General features: G+C 47.4%; 1 protein-coding gene across 4 annotated transcripts in view; it reads left to right on the forward strand.

The window, feature by feature from the left end:
* ZNF236 (zinc finger protein 236) overlaps nucleotides 1–22,496 on the forward strand; it is a 97,144-nt gene extending 74,648 nt beyond the window's left edge. For 2 of the 4 annotated variants that reach the window (XM_068563055.1, XM_068563056.1), the window contains 7 exons: nucleotides 588–743; nucleotides 9,895–10,082; nucleotides 14,258–14,386; nucleotides 15,195–15,392; nucleotides 17,554–17,683; nucleotides 19,864–20,040; nucleotides 20,859–22,495. In XM_068563055.1, coding sequence (XP_068419156.1) covers nucleotides 588–743; nucleotides 9,895–10,082; nucleotides 14,258–14,386; nucleotides 15,195–15,392; nucleotides 17,554–17,683; nucleotides 19,864–20,040; nucleotides 20,859–20,983 — 1,103 coding nt within the window. In that variant the 3' untranslated portion in view covers nucleotides 20,984–22,495. Of the gene's footprint in view, nucleotides 1–587; nucleotides 744–8,817; nucleotides 8,885–9,894; nucleotides 10,083–14,257; nucleotides 14,387–15,194; nucleotides 15,393–17,553; nucleotides 17,684–19,863; nucleotides 20,041–20,858 lie in introns of those variants that run through there. The other 2 variants (XM_068563058.1, XM_068563057.1) reach the window with 2 other exon arrangements.
* The last annotated feature ends 639 nt before the right edge of the window (nucleotides 22,497–23,135 follow it).

A 23,135-nucleotide genomic window follows, 5' to 3' on the forward strand; every position in this document is an offset into this window, starting at 1 on the left:
CGGGTTTTTAATTTTCATGTTCCTCTGTTTCCATACTATCTGATTACATTGTACAATTATGCTGTAATGTAAAGGTTACAAGCTAATGAAGCTGACGGAAGCCCATGTCTCTCGGTGGGAGTACAGACATCACGGCGTGTTTGAGCCTGCTGTGCGCGTCCAGAGCGCCGTGGGGCAGTGACCCTCCCGCAGGAGACCTGTAGCGGCCACCGCTGCCGCAAGGGAGGCCTTGGTGCCCTCCCTCGTGCCCCTCGATGCTGCAGCTGGGGGTCCACCATGTTTGGAAGTATTTCCAATTCGGTTTAAATTTAATTCAACAAAGGGTGTAGCTCTAAGTGCCTAAATGCTGGGTTAAAGTAGAACTCTTAAGAAGCACTTAAAAACTTTATAGCTTAAAAAGTGTGAACAAATAGTTTCCTTTTGGGAAATGTATTTCTTGGTCTTATTTTCATTTTTTTTCTCTTTAAATAGTATTAAAAATGAAATAGCTCTCACTTTTAAAAGGATGTTATTATATGTTTAACATACTTGCCAGTATGTGAATTAACGTGTTACTTTCAGATATCACAGTATTAATTTCTGTTTAGGTCAAGATCTTATACAGCACAGTTCTAATGGAAGTAGCGAACTGAACGGAAGCATAAGATTATCAGCACCTGCAATCAATAATCAATCTACGGGTGCCACCTTGACCATAAGCAATGATCAACTTCTCTCACAGAGTGCAACATTAAACGCTTCAGGTATGCAGCTAATGATCGAGCCACGAGAGGCTTCATAACGTTTCATAGTTATAGGGCTCTGCACCTGGTCAGCGGAGAGAAGTCGCCTGTCTTCTCACGTGACGAGTGTGTCAACTGCATGTTCTAATACGTTTGATGTGATTCTGTGATGATTAGTGGCTTATGTATAATTCTAGGACACAGAGCTGTCTCGAGTGTTATTAACCTTTTAAGGTTGTTTCCACCTTCTAAAGAACAAAGGTAAATAATCTTATTCAAATATGCAAGGCATTGTGTATGTCTGCAAGTCACAAAGCTGTCCCCGTGTCACCCAGGCTGAAAGTGCCTCTGGCTCGTTACTTTGTGCCCTGCGGTGGGGATGTTTGGGCGCCAGCTGAATGTAGGATGGCAGAATTAAAAGAAAGCATCTTACTAAGGTTTTGAAATATAGACTTTAATAAAAAATAAAAGTAAAAGAGCTCCAGTAAAATAAGTCACAGCTTCATAAGTAAACATTAACAGTTGAGCATGACATATCTGTTTTCCTTACCTTGTAGAGATTTCATTACTTTCTTAGCCCTCTTTATTTTCCAACTCTGTATATCATTTTTTGAGAAAAAGAATTTAATCTTTAGATATGTTTGTACCCCCAGCTAGACTTTTTTTTCGTGCTTAATTGAAATACTTTCTTATCCAGTAATTCTTCTATTCACAAAAGATTGTGGTGCATACTATATGGTAAGAAGTATACTAAATCTGGGTGTGTAATGTTGAACAAGGCAACTACGGTCCCCTTGCATTTTGGATCCTAGAAACGAATAGAGCAGACGTTTATTGAAGAACCCGTTAAGTCAGTGTAGAATTACGGCAGTAGCGATACATAAAGGGGAGAAGGGCGTCCAGGGAGCACGTCTGCGGGGTGGGGGGCTGACCCGGTGGGGGCGGCCTCTCGAGGCGGGAGCTCTGGCCGTGGGGGGGCGTTTCTCCCCCGCGAGCGCGGGCCCGATGGAGCTGCCGGTGCTGCAGGGTGGGGACTTGCTGAACTGGAGCAGGCGCTGAGCCGAGGCAGCGGCACACAGTCAGGTTCCGCTCAGGGCCCTGAGGGACTTCCTGTCCACCCCCTCCTCTGCTGAAGGGCACGCTGACACCCGGGTGGCCAAGAGCCTTGTTGGAATCTCGTGCTGGCGGATCTGGGCAGATCCACAATCTGGACTTCTGGCTGATGATCATTTCCACCGTACCACTGCTCTCCGTGTTTTCCTGTCTCTACTTTGGTCTTAACTCTGTCCCTCCTGCGTCGGTTTGCTTGTTTAATTTTGGGGCTCTTAAGAAAATTGTATCCCAGAACTGAATTCTTTTACTTATTAATTTGAAATGAGAGTCTTTTTGTTTTGTTTGCAATCAAGGGGAACTTTGTTTTATATTCTAATCGGCTGTGAAAGCTAGTACTTTCAGGTTATAATTTAGCCTGTAATAGGTAAGACATCTACAGTATATCATGTACTACTCAAGTTACATAGCAAACTTGTTTCTGCAGCTGTTTCCTAAAAGTCTTAGTTTGTATCTTTTTGTAAAGGACTAGACACTGCGTTCTTTCTTATCACCTCTAGGGTTCTGATCACCTCTGCCACCCTGCGTGGTGCGCGGTGCGTGGTGCGTGTTGCGACATGAAGATGTGTCTCTTGTGTTTGGCCCGAATGAGTGGTGTCACGCTCTGGTGGGGATCTCTGTCCTGGAATGTTGAGAGGTCAGGCTCTCCCCGCCTCCTGCTTCCCTGAGGAGTAAACTGGCTGTAGGCGGTGGAATCTTACGTCTCCTTGGAAGCCCTGCTTCATGTCTGTAGTGAGTCCTGGGCAAATTGATGGAAAGACAAGGAGAGTTTTAGGTGTTTCCCTTTAAATGGAGGGGTGTTTTGCACTACTTGGTGACCCTGGACGTTCGCTGGTACAGCAGATCACTTAAAGTTGATGATGTTCTGATCAGAATGGAGAAGGGGATGGAGGGAGAGCCCAGGAACGCAGAGGGCTCTGTTCTGGCCACCTGCATTTCGTAAAACCTCTGTCTTCTGTGAGTCAGGCATTAGGTGTTCCACCTTGTACATCTGCCTCCACAGATACAGAGTGATGGTCTCACAGGCAGGGGAAGAGCGGTCAGTTGTGTACAGGGCTCCTGTATGCCATGCACTGATGTTTCTTTAAAGACAACACGCATGCCCCTTTCTTCTGATATAATTTTTTTTTCTCTTTAGACTTATTGTTGTAGAGCCAGCTGAGAACTTTTCTCTTCTTTTCTTTTTTGATGCCACTTTAGCTTAATTTGGTACCTTATTAAAAAAATTTTTTTTCAGGAGTTTGATGATATTAGAAAATAAAAGGTGTGCTCATAATTAAAGAACATGTGTTTAATAATGTAGTATCAGTTATTATAAATACAGGATTAATTTTATATAAGCAACTCAGTTGTATTACAATCTCAGATACCTTTGGGGTCTTTGAATAACCCTGAATATAGGAAACCGTTCTTCATACACTGAACCACTCGGTCCTTGACTCTAGGCAGATGTTTTTAGAGAGGTTTGCGTGTTCCACTAGTGCTAGTTATAATTAAGTAGCTGATTTCATCTATATCCTATTGTCAAGAGATTGCATCTTAATGGGCAACATTTATCTTAGAATCAGTCAGCCCCAGGCTGAGCTTCAGGCCACACCAATAAGAACTGAAATTGAAATGACTTTTTGAGATTGAACATGCCTCTTCTAAGATGAGCACCAAAATACAAACTTTCAGTGTCACCCGGTAAAAGCCATGTTGCAGGCCCTTGATCAGAGCATGGTGACTGTGCGCGTGGTTGTCGTCGTTAACTCTCTGTGTGAGCAGGATGTGGGGGGCTGCAGCTTCTAGGGCAGCTTTTGCGCTCTTTGCGCCTTAGTTGGAGGTAGGCTGTTACCATTTAGGGACTTACAAATAAATCGATGTGCCCCGATGAGTCAGAATTTCACATCCAGAACGAAAGCATGTGCTTTTGTTCAGGTGTGTGATATGGGTTTGAAGGCCATTTCCAGATCCGATCCAGGTAACACCCATGACAAAGGGCTTTCCTAGAAAATGGGCAAGTATGCTGTAAGTACCCTTTCAGAGGCAGAAAGTTATTATTAGTAGAGGCTTGAAATTTAGCACAGCTTTTTAAGGAATTTAACATTGTCTTTTTGTTCTTACCTGAGTCCCTCTGTTTTTTTTGATTTTGGAATACTTTTTATTTATTTATTTTTAAACATCTTTATTGGAGTATAATTGCTTTACAATGGTGTGTTAGTTTCTGCTGTATAACAGAGTGAGTCAGCTATACATATACATATATCCCCATACCTCCTCCCTCTTGCGTCTCCCTCCCACCCTCCCTATCCCACCCCTCTAGGTGGTCACAAAGCACCAAGCTCATCTCCCTGTGCTATGCGGCTGCTTCCCACTAGCTATCTGTTTTACGTTTGGTAGTGTGTATATGTCCGTGCCACTCTCTCACTTCGTCCCAGCTTACCCTTCCCTCCTCCCCGTGTCCTCAGGTCCATTCTCTACATCTGCATCTTTATTCCTGTCCTGCCCCTAGGTTCTTCAGAACCTTTTTTTTTTTTTTTTTTTTTAAGATTCCATATATATGTATTAGCATACGGTATTTTTTCTCTTTCTGACTTACTTCACTCTCTGTGACAGACAGAGGTCTGTCTGTGGATGTCTGGGTCCATCCACCTCACTACAAATAACTCAATTTCGTTTCTTTTTATGGCTGAGTAATATTGCATCATGTATATGTGCCACATCTTCTTTATCCATTCATCTGTCCGATGGACACTTAGGTTGCTTCCATGTCCTGGCTGTTGTAAATAGAGCTGCAGTGAACATTGTGGTACATGACTTTTTTTGAATTATGGTTTTCTCAGGGTATATGCCCAGTAGTGGGATTGCTGGGTCATATGGTAGTTCTGTTTTTATTTTTTTAAGGAACCTCCATACCGTTTGTAGATTTTTTTCGTGATGGCCATTCTGACTGGTGTGAGGTGATAACCTCATTATAGTTTTGATTTGCATTTCTCTAATGATTAGTGATGTTGAGCATTCTTTCATGTGTTTGTTAGCTGTCTGTATATCTTTGAAGAAATGTCTATTTAGGTCTTCTGCCCATTTTTTGGATTGGGTTGTTTGTTTTTTTGATATTGAGCTGCATGAGCTGCTTGTAAATTTTGGAGATTAGTCCCTTGTCAGTTGCTTCATTTGCAAATATTTTCTCCCATTCTGAGGGTTGTCTTTTCGTCTTGTTTATGGTTTCCTTTGCTGTGCAAAAGCTTTGAAGTTTCATTAGGTCCCATTTGTTTATTTTTGTTTTTATTTCCATTTCTCTAGGAGGTGGGTCAATAAGGATCTTGCTGTGATTTATGTCATAGAGTGTTCTGCCTAGGTTTTCCTCTAAGAGTTTTGTAGTGTCTGGCCTTATGTTTAGGTCTTTAATCCATTTTGAGTTTATTTTTGTGTATGGTGTTAGGGAGTGTTCTAATTTCACTCTTTTACATGTAGCTGTCCAGTTTTCCCAGCACCACTTATTGAAGAGGCTGTCTTTTCTCCATTGTATATTCTTGCCTCCTTTATCAAAGGTAAAGTGACCATATGCGCGTGGGTTTATCTCTGGGCTTCCTATCCTGTTCCACTGATCTGTATTTCTGTTTTTGTGCCAGTGCCATACTGTCTTGATTACTGTAGCTTTGTAGTATATTCTGAAGTCAGGGAGCCTGATTCCTCCAGCTCCGTTTTTCTTTCTCAAGATTGCTTTGGCTCTTCGGGGTCTTTTGTGTTTCCATACCAATTGTGCAGTTTTTTGTTCTAGTTCTGTGAAAAATGCCATCGGTAGTTTGATAGGGATTGCACTGAATCTGTAGATTGCTTTGGGTAGTATAGTCATTTTCACAATGTTGATTCTTCCCATCCAAGAACATGGTATATCTCTCCATCTGTTTGTATCATCTTTAATTTCTTTTATCAGTGTCTTATAGTTTTCTGCATACAGGTCTTTTGTCTCCTTGGGTAGGTTTATTCCTAGGTGTTTTATTCTTTTTGTGGCAGTGGTAAATGGGAGTGTTTCCTTAATTTCTCTTCCAGATTTTTCATCATTGGTGTGTAGGAATGCAAGAGATTTCTGTGCATTAATTTTGTATCCTGCTACTTTACCAAATTCATTGATTAGCTCTAGTAGTTTTCTGGTAGCATCTTTAGGATTCTCTGTGTATAGTATCATGTCATCTGCAAACAGTGACAGCTTTACTTCTTCTTTTCCGATTTGGATTCCTTCTATTTCTTTTTCATCTCTGATGGCTGTGGCTAAAACTTCCAAAACTATGTTGAATAATAGTGGTGAGGGTGGGCAACCTTGTCTTGTTCCTGATCTCAGTGGAGATGGTTTCAGTTTTTCACCATTAAGAATGATGTTGGCTGTGGGTTTGTCATATACGGCCTTTATTATGTTGAGGTAAGTTCCCTCTGTGCCTACTTTCTGGAGAGGTTTTATCATAAATGGGTGTTGAATTTTGTCGAAAGTTTTTTCTGCATCTATTGAGATGATCATATGGTTTTTCTCCTTCAATTTGTTAATATGGTGTATCACGTTGATTGATTTGCGTATATTGACGAAGCCTTGGATCCCTGGGATAAACCCCACTTGATCATGGTGTATGATCCTTTTAACGTGCTGTTGGATTCTGTTTGCTAGTATTTTATGGAGTATTTTTGCATCTATGTTCATCAGTGATATTGGCCTGTAGTTTTCTTTCTTTGTGACATCTTTGTCTGGTTTTGGTATCAGGGTGATGGTGGCCTCATAGAATGAGTTTGGGAGTGTTCCTCCCTCTGCTATATTTTGGAAGAGTTTGAGAAGCATAGGTGTTAACTCTTCTCTAAATGTTTGGTAGAATTTGCCTGTGAAGCCATCTGGTCCTGGGCTTTTGTTTGCTGGAAGATTTTTAATCACAGTCTCAATTTCAGTGCTTGTGATTGGTCTGTTTATATTTTCTATTTCTTCCTGGTTCAGTCTCGGAAGGTTGTGCTTTTCTAAGAATGTGTGCATTTCTTCCAGGTTGTCCATTTTATTGGCATAGAGTTGCTTGTAGTAATCTCTCGTGATCCTTTGTTTTTCTGCAGTGTCAGTTGTTACTTCTCCTTTTTCTTTTCTAATTCTGTTGATTTGAGTCTTCTCCCTTTTTTTCTTGATGAGTCTGGCTAATGGTTTATCAATTTTGTTTATCTTCTCAAAGAATCAGCTTTTAGTTTTATTGATCTTTGCTATTGTTTCCTTGATTTCTTTTTCGTTTATTTCTGATCTAATCTTTATGATTTCTTTCCTTCTGCTAACTTCGGGGTTTTTTTGTTCTTCTTTCTCTAATTGCTTTAGGTGTAAGGTTAGGTTGTTTGTTTGAGATGTTTCTTGTTTCTTGAGGTAGGATTGTATTGCTACAGACTTCCCTCTTGGAACTGCTTTTGCTGCATCCCATAGGTTTTGGGTCGCCGTGTTTTCATTGTCATCTGAGTCCCTTTTTAAGATAATTTTGATGAATAAATTGAGTTCTGCTTTCAGTGAGAGAAAAGATCAATTTTTTTGTTTGCTAGTTCTTTGTGAGGTTATTTTGGCCTCCATTTCTCCTAGATTTAAGTACAATCAATAACTTATTTCCCAACAGCTCAGAAATGTTAACGGTCCCCGCCTGTGGATGCACTTTAAAATCAGACGCTCTTCCCATTCTGCCTGGGGGTGAGGCCAGTCAGGGCATGTTTCCCGTTCCCAACTCCCTGCCTCCTCTCACCACTTTTTTGTTAATCTCAAGAAAAAAAATGATCTCGCACCTTGTCAACTTGTTATGAAACCCTCCAAAATTATCATTAAGTTTTCTTAGAGGCTATGAAAACTTATCCCAACAAAGACTGAAAACAGAGTGGGTTTGAGGAAAGTACAGAACTTGTTAATCCTTTAAAGGTTACTCTTTTTGAGTTAGAGTCATGAAGTGAAGTAGGGCTTAGATGGCTGTGATGTGTCCTAGGGGAATAGAAGAAATAAGAAGAAATAAGTGGGAACTAAAAGTAAGAGTCTACGGTCTTTACTTCAGTATTGAATCTTAATTTTCCTGTTAAGAGTATTTAATTTGAATTTTAAATTATGGTTTCTAGAGCTTTAAGCAAATACTTTCATATGGCTAAGAGCTCTATGTTAAATATAATTACAGTTTTTAATTATTTTAATCATTTAATTGCATGCGTAAGAAAATTTTTAAACACAGGTTCTTTTCAACCATGTTGAGACTAGTTCTGCCTGAACTAGGATCATCCTTCTTGTGGGAAGTCTCTTGAATTAAGAACAGTATTAAAGGTTGCTTCACCACACTGTTTTGAGTTGAAATATGAGCTCTGGCCTTCCGTGAAGTTGTTCAATCTTTTCTCTGAACTTTGTGTCAGGGTTCCCCTTAGTTAGTGAACTCGCAGGCTTCTGTTTTCTCTGCATTCCGTGTGCTGCACGTCCTGGAACCTTCCACTACCTTAACCATCCTCAGAACGTCGGACGTAGTTCACTGGTTGGAAGGGGAGAAGATCTGCGGCTCCTTAGTTGCAGGAGTTGTGCTGAGGTCTGGAGTCCTGGTGGCTACTCCGGGGTGAGCCCTGCCAGCTTGTGGCTGTGCTCTTTGCCAGCGTGGCCCTCACACCACCGTGCTTCTCTCAGCCCGGCGCCCCGCCGGCCGACCCCATCCTCTCCTTAGGGATTCTGATTGGACGGCAGCTCGTGTAGCTGCTCCTCGCCAGGTCCTGCAGGGTCCTTCTTGTTCATCTTCACCCCTCCCGATAGAGTCACACCTGCATGCGTTTGCGAGAGTTCGGGTGTGTGGAGGGGATGCCTGGTGAGGAGGTGGCCCGGGTACCTCCGCAGATCCACACTCCCCTCCCGTCCTGGCGGCCGGGCACGCGCGCTGTGCAGACGCGAGCGAGGGGGGGCTGGCGAGGTTCTCGGGAGCCGCGTGGCTGCTTCAGAGCGGAGACTCCCAGCCTCCTAATGGTTGTACTGCTTTTGAAGGTTCCAGGTGTGTGCAGCACAGTGTGGGACTCCGGGAGTGTGGATCTGTGGAGGACGCCAGTTACAAGTAAGTAGCCTGGTTCCCTGTGCCCGACTCGGGCAGACCCAGGTCTCGGCAGAGGACCGCGGGAGTCTCGTGGTGTTTTGTGTTCAGACCTAATTAGGGACTAGTGTTCGGAATTTCTGCTTCAGGTGTCATCTTGGGGTCGCTAGCACCTGGCACGGTGGCTGACGCAAGTGGGTGATAAGTCACGTTTGCTAGATGAATGGAAGGACAGCTTGTGAGGATTGTGTGTGTGTGTGTGTGTGTGTGTGTACACGTGCATGTGCATGTGTGTTATGCTTACAAGTAAAAACTTAAAAAAATTGTGTTTTGTTGGTGCCCGCCACAGGACTTTGATAATACCATGCTAAGCCCATTTCGTTTGCCAGTAGGTGCATGAGTTTCAGTTTTGTGGAAGAGAAGGCCTTCCTTTCTTTGCCCAATCTGTCCCAGGTGTCCTCCTTTCTGTTATATCATTAGCTACAAGGGGAAAATATTATAGTGTTTTGTTTTGTTCTCCAAAGAAAATTAAGGTGTCCTGCAGGATAAATTAGTATTTAAAGGATTGCATGAGGTTGATTTTGATTGCCCGTGTTTCAGAATAGGTGAACGTAAGCAGAGTTGTCAGATGTTACACTGTGGAGCTGGTCGTCGCTCAGTGGGTCCCGTTTCATTCCTCTCTCCAGGCTGGTCTCTGGTCCTGGATGAGGACAGTGTCCTGGAAATTCTTGTCTGAGTCTCCTTCTGCACTGGCAGCGGTGACTGGGCCTTAGGGTCACTTTTTCACTCTCTTTTACGGCTTTTTCTCTGTTTACACTTCAGAAGCAGAGTACATTTACGTGTAAGGACATGTAGATATTTACAAAAGCCTTGCCATAACGTTGGAATCAAAGATACTGTGATTTCCTTGATGCACTTTCACAAGCTTAGGCAATGTGAATGCCGATTATGACAGATTTGTTCCTTTATGAAAACTGTCTTCCCGTGCGAATAACATTGGACTTACCTACTTTCCCGTTTTGCCTTTTCTGTAGAGCTTAATGCCACAGCTGGAAGCCTGCCTTTGACAACACCCATGTCCCCGTCTGCCACATCTGCCCAGAACCTGGTCATGTCCTCATCGGGAGTCGGGGGAGAGGCCAGCGTCACGCTGACCCTGGCTGACACTCAGGGTTTGCTCTCCGGGGGGCTGGACACGGTCACGCTCAACATCGCTTCTCAGGTGGGTTCCTGTGTTCCCCCCCGCCCCACGGGGTCGTCCCGGGGAACTTTACTTATCACTTTCCTGAGTGTGTGTTCTGAATACGGTCTTTCAAAGCTGAAGTGTTTTTTTTTTTTTTGATTAAATTGAAAAAGTAATTGGTTAAACGCAAAGTGGGGAGTACAAGAAAATGCAGACAATACAGAAAAGCATTTTAAAAAAATCCACTACCCAAATGGAACTCCACTTAACGTTTCTGAGTGTGTGTACCCTCCTAAACCTTTCTATGCATACGTACAGATGCGTATTTTCTAACTTTTACAGAAATGAGCTCGCGTGTATATCGTGTAGTGTAAACTTTTCCCCCTCTCGTTAATTATATTGTGAATATCTTCCCATCAATGATTTTAGCAGTGCAGACATTTGTAATGACTGTACCACCGTTCGTCTTATAGATGAGTTTACTGAGGGGCACTACGTTGCATCCAGGGTTTTGTTATTAGTAGGGTGGAAATTCGTATGCTCTTTATCGCTTATGTTCTTAGATGAATCCCTGCAGTAGATGTGCTGGATAGAAGGGTGTACATTTTAGATAACGCATTGAGCTTAAGATGCCGAAAAACCTTTCAGAGCTTAATTAGAAAACTCATGAGAAAGGATGATTAATTACAGTGACGAATCCCTCTAGTACAGTGCTGTCAGAGTTTCGACAGCAGACCTGTCTGCTGGTCCCTGTCTGTGCGTGTGCCTGGCTGTGCGTGTGCCTGGCTCTGCGTGTGCCTGGCTGTGCGTGTCCCTGGCTGTGCGTGTCACCGGCTGTGCGTGTCTCGCTGTGCATGTCGCTGGCTGTGCGTGTCCCTGGCTGTGCGTGTGCCCGGCTCTGCGTGTCGCTGGCTGTGCGTGTGCCCGGCTGTGCGTGTCCCTGGCTGTGCGTGTGCCCGGCTGTGCGTGTCCCTGGCTGTGCGTGTGCCCGGCTGTGCGTGTGCCCGGCTGTGCGTGCCCCTGGCTGTGCGTGTCGCTGGCTGTGCGTGTGTCCGGCTGTGCGTGTGCCCGGCTGTGCGTGTCGCTGGCTGTGCGGGTGCCCGGCTGTGCGTGTGCCCGGCTGTGCGTGTCCCTGGCTGTGCGTGTCGCCGGCTGTGCGTGTGTCTGGCTGTGCGTGCCCCTGGCTGTGCGTGTGCCCGGCTGTGCGTGCCCCTGGCTGTGCGTGTGCCCGGCTGTGCGTGCGTCCGGCTGTGCCTGTGCCCGGCTGTGCGTGCCCCTGGCTGTGCCTGTGCCCGGCTGTGCGTGCCCCTGGCTGCGCCTGTGTCTCGCTGTGCGTGTCGCTGGCTGTGAAGAGGCAGGCTGGGCAGCGGAGTAGACGCTCACCTGCTCTCCTGGCTGGAGCTTCGTCTCCACTCTGGGCTCTCACTGTGCAGGGAAACGCTGACGGCTGTGGCATCCAGAGCAGGGTCTCTTCTGATCCTGCCACGGGTGCGTGCTGGCTGTTTTGACTGCGGGAAGATGGGTTAGCTCTTCTAGGTCCTCGCTCTTTCCCTTTGTAGAACAGTGATGTGTCCTCTGCTTGCTCTGGGCTCACGCCCTGTGAGGTCCCCTGCAAGCATGCCCGGCCCTTTCCCCAGGGGACACGTGGGGCACTGCACATGAGGGGCTTCTGTCCCGGCCGACCAGAACGCTCCCTCCCAGGCGATTTTGACTCTGCAGCCTGGGCCCCCTGAGCAGTTGAGGGGGAACCCTGCTCCTCTCAGCCAGTGCTCAGGGGTCTGCAAAATTCTTGTGCACTAAGGGAATGAGAATTATTGCAATTTCCACCTCAGTGTAAATGAAATACAGCGAAGAAACAGACTGCAAGTAATAATGCAAACCAAAAATAAGTGACTTCTAGATGATGCCATTTTAGCGGATTCAGGTCATCATTTCTGTAAGTATAGCTAATTGTTGAGCATTTATTTTATTAGGCACTTGATTTTTGAATCAGGGCATTTGCATTAAGGATACTTAATATTAGCCTTTGAAACACCAACCGTAAGCTTGTAAATCACATCGTATTCAGGATTTTTTTTAAATTAAGCTTTTTTCTTTTGAGATAATTGTGGATTCTCAGGCAATGATAAGAAATGATACAGATCCCATGGACCCCCTACCCAGTTTCCCCAGTGGTAGCATCTTGTAAGACCAGGGCACCGCACCCTCCAGGTGTTGTCATTGGCAGAGTCAGGACGCAGAACACGCCCATCCCCACAAGGATCCCTCGGGTTGCCCTTTTAGCCACATCTGCTTCCCCTTCCCCCGGCAACTGCTGATCTCTTCTACAGTGCTGTCGTTTCAAAACAAAAGGGAATTGTAATTTCCCCTTGATAAACCTGTATGAGCTGAGAGTCTCAAATGTCTTAGCTTTAGTTGGGAATATATGAATTTATTGAGCCAGCACTGATTCAGTTGTATCAGAATTTCTGGCCAGCAGTTGTATTTGTTCTTGATTAGTAAAATAAGGAAATGTGAATTTATTAATTTTGATTGACAAATTTGATTAATTTTTCAAAATCGGGTACCAATACTGGGTACCAACTGTCTAATCAGAGTGGGGGCCAAAGCCAGCCACAGACACATAAAAGTGCAACAGTAACTGCTATTTGAAGGTAGCAATATTCAACTAACTCCCCTATGTAAGGGGGGTAGTGGACATGATGCTTTATTAGGGTACATAGGAACTTTTCAATCCATCCCACGTTTGTGTAAGAAAATTGGACTGATGGATGGAGATACCTAAAATATTATTTCACTTTTTAAAAAATTGCCTGTGGAAAGTAAAGAATCTTAATTTAAGCTCTCTTTTTTCTAGACTCTAGATGACTTTGTAAATTTATTTTCTGCCCCATATACCCCATATTCTACCCCGTTGCCTTTGTTTCCCCATCTGCCTTGGGTAGTGTCTTTCCAGTCAGAAGCGCACCTGAAGTTCTCTGATGGGAGGGAGTGTTCACAGTGCCATCTTGCCCTGTTTTTCATCTCCCCGCCTGCTCCTCAGCTCTTTGTCTTCCCTGTTGGAGCTCAGCTTGTGTCAGTCCCGTGAGGACATTAGGCAGCAGCCTTCACCTTCAGCTGCAGGGTCCCAACGACATGGGCCATGTTCTTTATGGTCGTGTGACCCCCTTACCCCTTTAGCATTGTGCATTGATGGGGAGTCTTCATATTCATGGTTTTGAGTGAGTGTTTTGATGATGTGTGAAATACGCTTAGAATCAGCTTTAATTGTAGCAGTTCAGGTTGTATTCTTAGTATGGAGCCAGCATTTGCAGTACAGTGTTGGTTCCTTTAGGTTGAACATGGTCTCTGCACTCACCCCCTGCATCACCCTCACCACATCCATTCTCTCTCTCTGTCTCAGATTCACAGTCAGTTGATAAAGGTGTGCTGGCGTGGCAATAAGACTCAAAGTAGTTTTGTATGGTATAGCAAAACTGTATGTCTATTTTTAAACAAATGTTCTTTATATATATATTTTTTTTACAAGGTTACTGAGATATAATTTATATATCGTAAAGTTCACCCATGTATTTAAAGTGTGCAATTTAATGGTCTTCAGTATATTTGCAGAGCTGTACAACCATCACCATATCTAATTTTAGAGCAGTTCATCACCTGAGAAGAACCCTTGTCCCATTAGCAGTTAGCAGTCACTCCCCAAGTCCCTCCCTCGACCCCAGATCCACCCCACCCCTGCAGGTCTCCCCCAGCCCCTGGCAACCCCTGATCCACTCTCTGTCTGTAGATTTGCCTATTCTGGGCACTTCCCATAAATGGAATCATAAGACTCTGGTCCTTGTGACTGGCCTCCTGCACTGGCTTGCACACACTGTAGCCGTGTCTTCATCATTCTGTTTTATTGATGAATACTGTTCCACTGTATAGCTGTACCACATTTTGTCTGTCCGTTCATCAGTTCATGGATATCGGGGTTCTCTGCCCGTTTGGGCTGTTGTGAATAGTGCTGCTGTGGACATTCCTGTACAAGGTTTCAAGTGGATGTAGGTTTTCGTTTCTCTGAGCGGAATTGCTGAGTCATATGGTGATTCTGTGGTTAGCGTTTGAGGACCAGCCAGCTTGTTTTCCGAAGTTACTGCACCATAAGAGATCTTTTAAATTACGACTGGATTTGATCATGTTACAACTTCTAAAGCAGTAATCACCTCTGCCAGGGTCAGCAGTTCCCAGCCTTGCTCACGGACCCCTCTCTCTCGGGCCCTGGGGGTGCGGGCTCGCCCCAGGTCATTCTGGTGAGCCCCACTCCACAGCCGTCGGCAGCCTGTGAAGAAATCACCTATCAGGTACTGCACACGTTTTATCCACAATCTCTCATAGTTTTCAAAAAACGTAGTAGCTTCAGAAGGGATGGGTGGAGGGTCCTGGGGAGTCCTGCATGGCCGGGCTCGGGGCCAGCCTGAGGAGGTGTGTCTCCCGAGGGAGACAGGTGCTGAGCAGGGAGGACCCGGGGGTGGGGGGCTAACACTGGCTCTCGTTTGTTCCATGATTTTTCAATAATGCGGAAATCTGGTTTTAAATTTATCACTATCTTCTTTATTTGCCCACTGATCAGATTGCACGTGGCCACTTACTTGCCTTTGTTCTTTTTGTAGGATTTCCTGTAATACCTTTGCTGATTCTTTCAAGTCTTGCTATACTTTTTCATAGTATACACATTCACGTGTGTGTACATGACCTACTTGTCCTTTGACTAGTCCTTTTTCTTAAACGCAGTTTGGCAGCGGGGGTGAGGGTGGACAGAACACTTAGTAAATGATAGAGTTCCACATATAAAGGCCTAAAAAACTCCTGGAAGCTTTCAGAGAAGTAAAGATGAGGGGTGAGGACCTCGCCCACAGTGGCCACGGCAGTGACTTGGGGGCCGGGTCTGCGGCTGGGCTCCCAGCCGGTGCCGCGCTCCGCTCCCTGGAGCCTGCCCGGTCAGTGTGCTTGAGGCGCGCCCGAGCCGCCCGTTGCAGTGGCTCCTGCGGGAGGCCGAGAGGCCGGCCGCCTCCCACAGATGACAGCCGAGCTCGGGGGCTGGGTTCGGGGCGGGGGTGCCTGTTCCCCTCGCGCCGGTCCCGTCAAGCCGGGATTTCTGACCCGCTCCAGGTGACGGACGTGTCTCCTAGCCTGGCCCAGGGTGGGCAGCCCGAGAAGGAGGGCCGGCTGCACCAGTGCCTGGAGTGTGGCCGCACCTTCGCCTCGGCCGCCCTGCTGCTGCACCACAGCAAGGAGCTGCACGGCCGGGAGCGCATCCACGTCTGCCCCGTGTGCAGGAAGGCCTTCAAGCGCGCCACGCACCTCAAGGTACGCCCCCGTCTCCCTCCCGCCAGCGTCGCTGCTCTTCGCTTAAGGTCAGAGGCGCTGCACGGGCTTAGGACTCAGTGGGGTCAGGACTCTTCCTAGTGAGCGACACGGTTCCCATCTCTTTTCGAGGAAAGGCCCGTGGAGGTGAACATATTTACAGATCAGCTTGAGATGCCGTTTCTCCCATCGCGGGGACACGTATGAGAGCTCTGTCGGCACCTATGAGCAGGGCTCTGCGGAAGCAGGAACTTCCGTGAAGGCTGGCAAGGCTGCAGAATTGGTCTGGCGTCCTACAGGGGAATTAGGCGATACCTAACCAAGCGATAGCGGCTCCCACCGCGAGAGCCGGCACAAAGGCATATATGCCCGCCCAAGCTCAGGGTTAGGTCAGCGTTGTTCGTAGCTGCCAGTCATTGGAGGCAACCTGAGGGTCCCACTCTGGGACGTCCACACGGTAGAGGAAAGAATGAGGAAGGGTACTGTGATGTGACTTCCAGGACCACTGGTCAGGGGGAGTGTCCCGGCCTGTGACTTCTGGGCCAGAACCCCTCCTCTGCTGCTGCTTAGTTACCAAAAGCATGAGAATCCTGTGACGCCTGATTGCACAGTGAATCCCGCACTTGCTTTTTCAGGGCCTTTAGAGGAGGCAGGCAGTCAGTAAACTGAGTTTCTGTTCTCTAGGCCTACATCTGCCTGCACCTCTCACCTCTTTTTCTACTGTTTTCTGAGATGAGAAACCCCAGTATTAATGTGTTCTGAAAAGAGGACTCCGTGTTCGTTTTTAAAAGCAAAACACTGACTGTCAATTGGAGTCTTCTTGCAGAGGCTGCAGCCCGAGGTTGGCGAGGTTGGCGAGGTTGGCGAGTGCTACTTATGACTGAGGGACCCCCAACCCCGTCCGACCTCTGTGTGAATTTGACTCTGTCGCTTAGAACCTCTGTGCTCCTGGTCAGGTCATGTAACATCTACAGCTTCAGTTTCCTACTTTATAAAATAAGGATGTTAATACTTAAACATTTTATGGTAATTTTGAGGAATATAAAGTACTTAAGCACTGCACTTAGCTCTTAGTAGACAGTACAGAAATTATAACTATACTAATGTTACAGCCTGATAGAGAATAAATCCTTTTAAAGAGGGAAAAGAATAAAAATGGTTAAAGAAAATTTAAGATGTTTAAAATCATATATGTTACTATATATGACATAACTTTTCCATAAACATCTAAAGTGGTGTGTTATACAGTTTGAAATACTAAATCTGGCATTTTAATACCTGTAAGTTACTTTCTCTTGATGACCTTCAGAAATCTGGAATATTTTAAAAATTACATTGTGCCAGAAAATAAGGAAGTCCCCATCACACCCACACGCAGTATATGACGGGATCGTGTCAGGGGGACACGGGGGCAGCTGAAAGAGTTCCTAGGGGCCAAAGCTGGAACAGCCGGGGCGAGAAAACAAAGTAGACTTGGATTATAGCCCACAGTGCAAAACCTCCACGGGTCGTTACTGGTGGGAACGTGACCGACTGAGCACGCTAGTCTCCCGTGCGGAAGAATCCCGAGTAGCCCCTGTGGACGCTGCCCCCAAGAGGGGATGGCCCCGCTCCTTAGGGGCGAGCGGCAGCAAGGGCACGTGATGGGAGGGGGTAAAAATGGCCGCCCTTCCCTGGAGGAACCTGACAGACGCTAGCTGCGTGATCAGAGTCGGTGCCAGCAGTGATGGTATTGTGGGATGGAAACGGCACGGTACTCCCCGTGGCCCACAGCCCACAGCCCTGGTCTGGTGATGAGGAAAACGTCAGACACCTCTCAGTTGAGGGACATCCTGCAGAATACACACCCGGTCCTCTAACAACTGTCATGGTGGCCGACAGGGAGGGAGGCCGAGACACCGCCCCGCCGAGATGCAGCCCAGGGGCTCGGGGTGGGGGGGGAGCCTGGGTCTCCCTGGCAAGCCGCAGGCCCGGCCTCCCATCCACTGGGTACCACCTCCGACTCTGCTCCGGGAACGCCCACGAGGGTCCTGATTGGAGGCGAGCCTGTGGTCCTCCTCCCACTGACGGGCCTTTCTGCACTGGTTTTTCCTCTCCTGTTTCCAGTCTGTAAAGTTCTGTTATGATCTTCAGTATTCTTCACGTGTGTGTTTGTCTTTACCAGGAGCACATGCAGACACATCAAGCCGGTCCTTCCTTGAGCTCTCAGAAGCCGAGGGTGTTCAAATGTGACACTTGTGAGAAGGCCTTTGCCAAACCAAGCCAGCTGGAGCGACACAGCCGCATCCACACAGGTGACCACACAGCGGGACCCCGGTTTAGCAATCTTTGCCGCAAGCCGCTGGTTGGTGAGAAGATAAGATGCAGTGTGTAGATATTCATTTATGACGCAGCAAGTTACTTGTGAAGCAGGGGCTGCTTGTTCAGTTTTTTCCCAATCATGCGTCAGTTTATCATGCAGCCAACTTCTTCAGGCACAAGCTGTTGTGTTGGCGTGGCGAGCGCAGGAAAGAGAGGCTCTCGGGCCAGCGCACCTTCCCGGCCCGTCTCCCTCGCGTATCTTCAGAGCCTTCTCTCCTGGCTTTTCCTGTCACCGCCTGTCTGTCAAGTTCGCCTTAGGGAAGACGACAACACGAAGGGGCAGGCCCCGCCCCTCTCTGCCTCCTGGCCCGCCTCGGACAGCCCGCCTCTGTGCCCTCTGATGTGTGCGCACCGCCTCTCGTGGCCTCGGCTGCTCCCGCGGGGACCGTGGCACCCGCGCCCCGCCTCGGGGTCCCCCGCGGCCCCCGGGCTTCCTCCTCCCTCTGCCCCTCCGTCTCCTTGGGACTACGGGCTCGGCCTCCCACCCTCGCTGGTCTTCCCTGCGCCCCTCCAGGCCTCTGTTCACCCTGCAACCGGGCCAGAGCCCTCGGAGGCTCCCCCTGAGCACCCCCGGCAGAGCCCGCCAGGCCTCCCTGAGCCCCCGAGGTCCCCCGGCCACGGGCAGGTCTCTCCCCCGATCCAGCTCTCTGTCTGGCGCCCACCCTTTTCCCGGTGCTCCCTGGCGGGTCATCGTCTTCCCAGCCCTTCTGTCCCTTTGCCGGCCGTCTCTGACCCACCTTCACACGGACGCCTCCTCCCGAGAGGCCCTGCCCCGCTGGTGCCCCGGCTGGCGTGAGGGCCTCCTGTGTGGTCAGCAGGTGCCCGGCAGCCCTTCCCGGCCCGCGGGCCGTGCGTCCTCAGGGATGCCCCTTGCCTGTCAGCGCAGACCCGGTGCCCACCGGCTGTCCAGCAAGTAGCTCTTGAGTGAAAAACAGCCGTGCTGTTACTTCATAATGCATTCATTCAAAAGCATAATTAAGAGAAATGACTGTTTGCCGTTTTTAATAGCATAGATGCACGTGAAGGGTTTGGCATGTGTGTAAAGTGGGCACCTTGTGGCTGTCACTGGGGCCACGTCCCTGCTCACGTGGGTGCCCCGTCCTCACTCCGGCTCCTGATGTCTTCAGCTTCCTTTTCTGTCTCCAGAGAATCCCAGCTTCTAAGGGCGGTGTGATTAGAGTGGGCCCGCAGGGTAATCTCCCTTTTGGTCACCCCCAGTCATCTGACTAGCGACCTGGTTCCTCTGTGGCCGTTCTTTTTTCTCAGGCATGACGTCATCATAGTCCCAGCCCCAGGGTTCAGGGCAGGAGACCTTGGGGGGCCATTTTTAGGACTCTGCCTGCCCTAGGCGAGCTGCAGGAAGACCTCCTTTGTCGTCGGCTGTGGAGGGACACGTGGGGGCTGAGGACCAGGTGCTCCCGGGGCAGCCCTGGGGGTGCTGGCACGTGACCCCAAGAGGCAGCCAGGCAGAGCAGTGGGAAAGAACCTTCTAGGCCAAGGGGAAAGGCTGTGCCAGGCCCTGGGGCAGGAAGGTACCCGGTCCCTGGGACTTGGAAGTGGGTGCGTGACAGCGAGGGGTGGCAGGACTGCCAGGGCCGCAGGGGGTGGAAGCAGAGAGAGATGCCGCGTGGGGAGGGCCGGGCTCCGCAGTGTGGCTGTAGGGCAGGCATTCACCTGGGCAGGCTCCCAGCAGAAGCCACGCTTGGCAACTTTTCCCTCCATTTGTCAGTTTCCACATCAGCTTGAAAGCAGTTAAGTACCATTTGAAACATATTGTGTAAATCATGCTTTTAGTCAATTGGATTTGATCTTCCCGTGTCCTTAACGTGTTTTTGCTTTTCTGCTCAAAATGGATTAGAAACGTTTTGCTTGAGCCACATGTGCTCTACCTTTATTTCTGGGTGCTTCTAGGACTTTCCGTAGCTTTTGATCACGGTGTCTTTCGTGGCTCCCCATGGAGTGGCCTTGCTGGAACCCTGCGGGTTAGCATCCTGAGCGAGGAACGTCCTCAGCCTGTTGTTGAACTCGCATCCCTTCTCCGGAGTTACTGTGTGCTGTGTGTGCTCGTCGGGCGCCGTCTGTCAGGGACGCTGACCGTGCTGTCTGTCCCCAGGGGAGCGGCCGTTCCACTGCACCCTCTGCGAGAAGGCCTTCAACCAGAAGAGCGCGCTGCAGGTGCACATGAAGAAGCACACGGGGGAGCGGCCCTACCGGTGCAACTACTGCGTCATGGGCTTCACGCAGAAGAGCAACATGAAGCTGCACATGAAGCGGGCCCACAGCTACGCGGGTGAGGTGTCCTGGCCGCACGGCGCGCAGCGCTCTGTGTGCTGCGCCCCGCGGGGTTTACCCCGCGTCCCCGCCTCAGGCTCAGGCTCAGGGTCCGGGTCGGGCGAGTCTGTGCCCTGTGGCTCCGCAGACGGGCCTCCGTGTCCCCGAGCTGACTCCCCGGCATTGGTGCCGGCAGGGCGGGGGCGTCCCTCTGTCCGCCTTGTTTCCCGTGTTGTCCAGGAATGCCCGCGCCCTTTAGGGAGACAGGCAGGGGCGGGGGGCTTGGCGGGGGGCATGGAACGCAGCCCGCGGAGTGTCTCCGACAAGTCAGGGAGGGTTACAGCCTGCGTCTCGGGCTCACTCTGCTGCTCTAGGTGCTGTGACCACGAGGGGAGTTGGACGGCCTGAGCGTGGCGGGAGTGGTGCCCAGGGCTTTCCGGGAGCCACGGGGGTAGGACCCTTCGTGTTGTGCAGTTTTTGAGGAAGAGGAGGTTCTAACATCTACACGCTAGTGCTTTGTGCTTTACTTTCTGTTAGAAAAATTGTGCCTGTCGTTATCACTAGTATTAATTAGTAATCGCTCATCAAGGATGTCATATTAACATAGCCTTTATGAGCATAGGGAACAAGTGCTGTGTGCGTTCATATTCAAGTAACAGTAATTGTCGTCACCGACGGAATTATGAAACCTGCAGCTCAGATGGCTCTTTTTTCATCCGGAAGGAAAACAAATCAACTTAGGAATTTCTTGTCTCCGTTTATAAAGTTGTCCTTATTTAAATGTGAATCATTTTGTGCGAGTGAATGTCTGGGACTCTTTCTTTATCACCACGGCAGGAACCTTGCAGGAGCCCGGCGGCGCCCAGGAGCACGGAGGGGAGGTGCTGAGCCGTGTTCTCCACCTGGACGAGGTGGTGCCCGAACCCGCGAGCGAGTGGCAGACCCTGGCCAACGTGTTCTGACGCAGCCTGACCCTGAGGACGTTTCCAGAGCGAAGTGTGGAGAAGAACAAAACACTTGGGATTTCTGTTTTGAAGCCTCAAGTGTTAAAAATGTTACCACAATAGCTATAAAATTTTTAGCTATAAAATTATCTAAAGAATCATTGACTTTCAGAGACTTCAGGAAGAAAGCTGGGAAAGATGGAAGCACGTTGCTGTCGTTCATCTGCAAATCACTGAACTCAGGTACTACATCAGCAGTCTCACCTACTCCGTGGCCAGTGCGTCTAGTTAAAGAGAAATTAACTGGATCTTACTCCCATTGTAGTGTGATTTCTTTGTATTAGCAAAGACACAAGTTAACGTGGAAAAACCCAGATAGGTTTTCCTTCATGCTTTCTGTTATAAGAAGCATAGCTCATGAAACAAACATAAGATAGGTGCATGAAGTTCGGAAAAAATGTTACAACACGCAGGGAAGTTTTTTCCATCTTCTTCTCTGTGAATTTTGAAATTAGTAGAAATTGACTCTAACTTTTAGTCTACCATAAGTTAATATAGCTAGTACCTTGAGAGACGGCTGGACCAGTTCTCTCTCCATTACAAATATCTAATCATTAGTGACAGGAATGCAGCGTCGGGGGCGTACCCCCGGGGAGTAGAGCAAGCCTGACACACAGGTGAGGATCCAGCTGTCCGCGCGGGCTGATGCCACTCGCGCTGCCCGAGCTGATAACTCGGGTACACGGGTCGGCTACCACAGAAAGCACAAGCCATGCGCTGCAGGTCAGAAATCACAGAATGGTCTCCTGGGAACAAAGGGACTGCAGCCCTGTCCGCCTCAGTAATTAAGAGCGTATTTGTACTTTGAGGGTAAGAACCCGTACGAGCCCCATGGTTTTCTCTTCGTGCATAGGCAGGTGTATTTTTTATTTCAGGGAATTCTTTAGTATCATCAATGGTGCCACGTTGAACATGTCCCAAACCAAATCCTTCCCCGCCCTGGGGCAGAGTGTGTGTCGTTCCCACAGCATTCCAAAGATGGAAACTTCTTTACTTCATGTGAATCTCTCCTTTGAAATTATTTATATGTTCTATATATAAATACATATGTACATATACAGATATATGGGCCTCTGTGTGGCCGAACAGTATATTTTGTAAATAAGCACTAGTCCCAGTTACAGAGAGAGCGACAGAGTTTTTACCTCCCAGCGAGCACTTCAGATCAGTATTGTATTCGTTTTATTAATAAATGGATATCCTTGTCATTGTGACATAAAGCTGGGGTTGGTTTTTTGTTTTTGTTTTTCCTGAAAAATAATCGCCTTTATTTTCTCTCTCATTGCCTCGCTGGTTTCAGAAGAGAGCAGTTTTATTATATAAATATTGTGTGGACTTTGTATATTAAGAGAGGAGCTCATTTCAGATTCCTGAAGAAAGAGACATTTCACTGTTATTTTTTGAAGGGGCATCTTTTGATTTTTTGTTGTTGTTCACGCTTCTGGCATATGTATATAAGTAATATTGATAGTGATATAAAACCTTTTGTTATGTGAAAATATTTAAGTCAGAAAACTGTTAAATAATATTACTTTTTTTTTTTTTCAAACTGCTTTATGTATTGTATATTTTTTTAAGGGAGGAAAAAAAAAAAAAAAAAAAGGCCTTATTTGACTTATTCTTGTGATGCTGGACTTGTATATCCTGAGGTTTTTCTTGGATGTCAGTGTGTATACCTGGCTGCAGTCTGTTATTCAGAATAATTGTAATTGCGCCAGAGTTTAAAGGTTCTGCTTTTAATGCACTTTTCTTTTATAATTTTGTATTAAACTATTTTAGAAATGTTGATTAATTTTGGTGAACAAATATCTCCAAAGTTGAAATGATTGAAATCTTAAAAATTTTGTTCTTGCTAGGTTATTTATTTTGGTTTCAGCATTAAATTGTCATCTCAGGTCAGTCTCTAAAAGGGGTTTGTTTAATTCCTAATTGTATAGAAAGCATAGTTCAGTGAATTGTATTGGTGCACTGCCCAAGTAAGGCCTTACCAGGTGAATCTAAAGCCTACTTTTATTTTGGTTAAAGAAAAAAAAAAAATCTATCAATAATTCGTTTTGTGAGTTTTCTCAGTTTATTATCAGGCAAACACAAGACATTAATGTATTCTTTT

This window comes from Eschrichtius robustus, chromosome 14 (assembly GCF_028021215.1).
Source record: "Eschrichtius robustus isolate mEscRob2 chromosome 14, mEscRob2.pri, whole genome shotgun sequence".
Classification (NCBI taxonomy): domain Eukaryota; kingdom Metazoa; phylum Chordata; class Mammalia; order Artiodactyla; family Eschrichtiidae; genus Eschrichtius; species Eschrichtius robustus.